Below are 5,935 nucleotides of genomic sequence, written 5' to 3'. Positions count from 1 at the left end.
TTTTTTTATTAGTAACAACTAATCAAAAAAATTAATAAAGGTTGTTTTGAAAAAAAAATTATTAAAGCTTTGCTGAAATTTTTGTACCCTCGAGCCCTCAGTCATTAATTTATCATATCAGTCTTTGTCTTTAGTATACATATTAAAACATATTGAAGACATTCATTATATAATTAAAGGCTGATTGTGGTATACAAGTAGCATTTAAAGATTTTTTTTTATCTATATTCATTTTTTTTTATATATTCTTATCAGATTTATACACCTCGTATTTACGCCTTGAAACTTACTGTTTAGCGTTTGGTAACCTTTTTACCTTTCTATATAACTGTGTAAGAGAAGCGTCATCATTATTCATTTTTATGTTCTTCAACAATCGTAGCACATCAGTTGTTTGATTAAGGATAGCGGAACACAGAATTTCTTTAATCTGAAACAGATAATATTTCACGATACACGTCAATTATTTAAAATAGAACGAAAATGTACTAAATATGTTTACACATTTTTTTAGTAACACTATATAACTTGACGAGGTCATCATTTGTAATTATTTTTGTTATTCATTTTAAATGACTATGAATATACAAAATAACATAAAAACAACTGATTATCTAAACCTCTTATACTAGTCGTAAACTTCTGACCCACCTGTTTGTCGCTATGATTTGATGAAGTCAAACAGTATCCACCAAAAAGTTCTTCTTTAGACAGCCAATCAATATCAACAGCATATTTTGAAATTGAGATTACGTCTTGGTCAATTGGTTTAAATGAAGGCACATACACACTCTTATTTTCCTCTAAAACATAATTGATTATTAAATAAAAATCAGTCAAATAACCAGTTTCCAGTCATATAATACCGAAAAATAACCTTAAACAAGCTTTACAATTTTTTCAAAAAATCCAGTATTGTTTCAACCAAACAGTAGTTAAACGATGATAAAATCTCTTTAATCCATTTGATATTTGAAATAAAAAAATGTTTATCCACATTCTGTAAACAGGACAAGAAAAAAATCATACGTTTACAGTTTATACGACTTTTCTTCAGATATATCAAAATCAAAGACTTCCAAAACGTGTTGCATGTGAATTATGACGCAGACATAAAGTAAGGGTTCACAAAATGTGACCCATATCCGTAAATTGTGTTGTTTCAGTTTCATTTTCATTCGTTCTTCTTCATAGTCCTGCTGTTGCATTTTTCTAAAAGGTTATACCTTCTGTTAATGGAATCTGTATAATGTTAACATGCATGATTTTACACTCGTAATGTTTTGGGGCTCTTTATAACTTGATGTTCGGTGTGAGCCAGTGCTCCGTGTTGAAGACCGAACCCTGATATATAATGGTTTACTTTTATGAATTGTGACTTGGATGGAGGGTTGTCTCATTGGCACTCATAACTAATCTTCCTATATCTATGAATGACGTATTCATTACTTTTTTAAAAGTCATTTACTTCGGCTGTGTGTATGTCAATGCTTAGAAATTGAAAGTTGACAATGAAAAAAAATGAGATAGTCACGTTTGCCATATATTCCATTGTGATGCCGTTCATACATTGCAATGTCAAGTAAATTAATCATATATTTAGCAGACTATCTGTTATTCATTAGTAGTCCTATTTTGTATTATTGTTGATAAATGAGACCAAATGGTATGTGCGCTGATGAATGAATAGACATGATCAATATTAAAATCTGAATTTGAAATTAAAAAATCCGACAAGATATTTATTTGTCCAAGAGACGAGTTTCTATGAATTCTACTTCCTAATAGTTCACATAAAAAAAATGTCTAGTATTTATCCACTATCAATACACATCCAGTGGAATAAACCACATAATGGTGGATAACAGATAGCCACTATATAATTACTTATTCGCTGTCTACTCTAATATATCTTTTATGATTTGTTTGTTGGTCCTTAATATGTTTTGTCATATACTTACCTTGATCATATGACCAAGCTCTCATTATTCCATCTGTTAGCCGTTCCCACAGACTTTCTGGTGTGTCCCTTATCAAGTCAAATATCGTAATCTAACAACCACAACCAAAAAAGATAAAAGTCTTTACTACATTAACAAACATTATGAAAACAGTTATTACGTATTTAATATTTTCGTTCCAAACAGAACAAAACAGTATAGGGAAAACACATTAATAAATAAAACAAAAACACAAACCCTCTTTTTGTAAACCATATTTTCTTATTCGATCCATTCATTTTTAAACTAAATATTATATATTTTTGTTTTAAATATATACATTTTGTACACAATGCTTAATTCAACCTTATCTATTTCTTTCAATAGAAATATTACGATACAATAAAGGTTCTCGCTTTAATCATTTGAATATATACATGTATATATATAAAAAAAAATAAAGAATAATACGATATCTGAAATAACAAAATATGTGAGTGAATTAAAAACATGCGCACAATTAGATTACAGACAAAAGATTACCATCCAATATCTGTTGGTGATGATACTGATAGCCATTTCTATTTTTGCAAAAATGTCCTCTGGTATTTTTCTATGAAGCAACAAAGGGGACATCTTTCTGATGTTTCGTGAGCTAATGAAATAAAGAAGAATTGTTAGAAAAAGGATTAAAACATAAAAACTTCAAAACTATAATACTAACAAAAATAAAACTCACTTCCTCCAACTCGAAAAAAATAGTAAAATAAATCCACAAAACAGAATACTGAGCGACAAAAACACCATATCAAAACTAGGTTGAAACCATATTCTTTGAAAGGGTAAATAGATCGTGCTTCATATGTGTTGTTGATGGAAGTACAAAACCAGTAAATAGTATTATTTGGTCATGGCTTAATCTCTTTAAAAAAAAGGAGTTGTGGTGACGATATATAAAACATTTTTACTGTTACATTATGGTCATGATTGCGCCGTTGATCTTTCGAATGCTAACTCCAACTTTACTTCATGCGTTCCGTGTTTCAATAATGTTAGTGTTAAAGTCATATGAAACGAGTGACTGGTAAAAAAACCGTGCATCAAATTCTTGAACCAATGCATGTATATACCATAAACTAAGCCTATTGTGCATGATGTTATCATTTTTTCGAATCCATATCGTATAATCGTCAAAAGAAATTATGATGTGAAAATGTGGCAGCTAATACACTGTCGTGGCCTAAAGACGTAATTTATTGATTGTAACCATAGTAAACAATCAACAAAGAAGCGGTACAATTGAGCACATGTATAACATGTACAATAAGATAATATTTTATTTCAATAACAGATCCATTCGTATTGCGATTACCAGATTTTTACGAGAAAGGTCACACTGAGTTCACTGCATACGGGAAGCATATCGGCGAATTGTTTACTGGAAGCAAACAATGTTAAAAAGGGTAAATTTCTTCAAAATGTGGACAAATTATAGAACGTTCTTGAGAAAAAAGTATATGTACATAAGTTTTATAATAAAAAAAACTAGGCATTTAGTTATAATTTCTTTTATTTGAAGTTTCATGTGACTTTAAACAAGAAAATGTGATAGTAAACGATAGCTCTTGGAAATCTTACCATCTGGAAAACATACACTCAAATGCTGGAGGTGCTGGATTATTGTACAAAATTTTCAAAATTTGGAAGCTCAAATCATAAGAATTGCCGTCAAATATAATTCTCAACCGAACCTATAATTTGGAATTTTCGCTACTTTATTATTTTTTTCAACAAGTGACACAAGTATATTTTTGTTTTAATTTTTTTCTCTTTTTCGCCCCCCCCCCCCCCCCCCCGCCTTTAATAAGATGAGTTTGCCCAATAGCTGTCTATGATTTCTCTCTCAAACTTGTCTTAAACTTTACATTGTAATGAATAGATACAAAAAAATTACCTTTTAAAAAAATTACTTTATTAGGAAATTGATTATATTTTGAACAACTTTAAAAGAAGGGGGCCACTTACTTTTAAAAATAAAGAAGATATGAGTCCTGGAATATAAAAAAATCTTGGATACCTGAAAGATGTACAGTTCTTTGGAAAAGTTTCTTCAAAATTAAAACAAGTGCCCTTTTTAACTAAGAAGTGGTTTTTACAACGAAACAAAAGTTTTTATCACTTGAAATTGATCCCTCGTATAAGGTATAGTCATTACATTGAAGGGTTACTCTAAAACCAATCTTTTGAATATATTTCTTCATAACGACAGTTTTTTTTCTTTTCTAAACCATCGTTAATAAGTAAAACTATGCTTGACACACGTGTGTCACTGAAACGACTTTAAAGTACCCACTCAAATCAATTATCTATATCAAAGTTAAAGGATAAAGTTTTAAATCAGAGACCTTTCTTGCTTTTGAACATTTTTCGTCATAACAACAGTTTTCTCCTCTGAACTATCATTAAAAGAAGGAGAGAAATCGTCAAAATTTTGCTTCAAACACATACGTCGCAAAGTGGTAAATAAATCCCTTATGAGGCATGTGACGGACGCAATTTCACCATATCATTTTGTCATATAATATAAGCAACACCTTTATTAATTAGTCCTTTGGTGTCGATAGCTATAAATGCAATCAGCTGATTATTGATTTCTGTCACGAGTTCAAGGTGAATTCCGAGTATTGTCTGATCAGGGAAAGTCCTAGAAACCCGAAAAAAGTAAATAAACAGGATGGATAAAAATAAATCGTTATATATATTTTTTCGCCAAATTTTTCGCCAATGACAAATTTTAATCGCCACAATTATTATTTTTTCGCAAATGGCGAAAATTGCGACCGCCAGCGGAAACCCTGAGTTAGTGTATCCAACTTAATTGCTTTACAAATTTCAAACTTCGTATTTAATATAACTCATTAATTCTTACTCTTCAATACACATAGCAATTAAGTCCGATACGCCACCTGAGCCTTTCATAACCACAACCGATATATTACACTGAACAGCCCTGGCAATATGTGAGAGTATTTCTAAATCACCATTTGCAGCAACCAATACTACTGGCACTCTAACTGCAAAAATAAATATTTTGTTATAAAAAAATGTTTTTTTATCAATGTTAATTCTGAATTTGAATCGATAGATATTACGTTTACTAAATGATCTCCTTTACCATTTCATGACAAATTCCTTAAAAATTGAATTAGGGTTTATTATGATATCTCCATATTAGTATATGCTTGTTTTAATTTATTGACGTTGTAAAGATGTATTGAAAAATAGGAAAGCATGTTGGTTGTTGCAATCCAAGATGCATTCTAGGAATGTTTAACGAAAAAAAACACAAAAAATAGACGAATAATGATAAGCCGTCAGAGTTTAAAAAACTATACCATTTTTATTATTTTCGTCTCCGAACTTGACGTAAAGAGATTGATTGATATATGTTTCCAATTCTAGAAGTTGCATATCATTATCCTGAACAGCAGTCTCCGGTACGACGTCTTCTTTTGGCTGTAAAATCTATGAGATACATAACAGACAGCATAAAGAAAAAGTAGAAATAGTAATACTTTATTTATGCTATGGAACGAGGAATTATAACTTAATAATTTCGTTAACTATTTTACTCAGAATCTAACATAGGATTCATAAATCAGGCCATAAGTTTTCTTGTTTAAATAAGGTTACAAATGGTACTTTGGGACATTTTAAGCTGACTTTGCGGTATGGGGTTTTCTCTTTGGCGAAAGCTTTGCGATGAATGATAGTTGTTAATTTTTATGTCATTTTGGTCGCTGGTGAACAGTTGTCTTATAGGAAATCATACCACATTTTTTATTTTTAAAAACATTTTTTAAATCACAGAATTTCCTCAATATCGAATGATTTTAAGATTATAAAAATGTAAAAATCAATCTTTTTCTCAAAACATTTTGTTGTATGTCAGATTTCCACAATTTTTTTCTTACCAGTCGAGTGATTAGGGGTAT

The 5,935-nt window shown here is 30.1% G+C and overlaps 1 protein-coding gene across 1 annotated transcript; it reads right to left on the bottom strand.

The window, feature by feature from the left end:
- Positions 1-286: 286 nt before the first annotated feature.
- On the bottom strand, positions 287-5,461 carry LOC143084165 (transient receptor potential cation channel subfamily M member 5-like). Its single transcript, XM_076260572.1, has 6 exons — positions 5,336-5,461; positions 4,870-5,014; positions 2,484-2,595; positions 1,962-2,052; positions 652-803; positions 287-430 (listed from the first exon to the last, which is right to left on the bottom strand). Exons 1-6 carry the CDS (start codon positions 5,409-5,411, stop codon positions 287-289), a joined length of 720 nt encoding a protein of 239 aa, XP_076116687.1. The 5' UTR covers positions 5,412-5,461.
- Between the last annotated feature and the right edge of the window lie 474 nt (positions 5,462-5,935).

The sequence above is a fragment of the Mytilus galloprovincialis genome, chromosome 7 (assembly GCF_965363235.1).
Source record: "Mytilus galloprovincialis chromosome 7, xbMytGall1.hap1.1, whole genome shotgun sequence".
In the NCBI taxonomy this organism is placed as follows: domain Eukaryota; kingdom Metazoa; phylum Mollusca; class Bivalvia; order Mytilida; family Mytilidae; genus Mytilus; species Mytilus galloprovincialis.
Note: the sequence above shows the minus strand (reverse complement) of the source record. Positions and strands in the feature narration are given on the sequence as shown.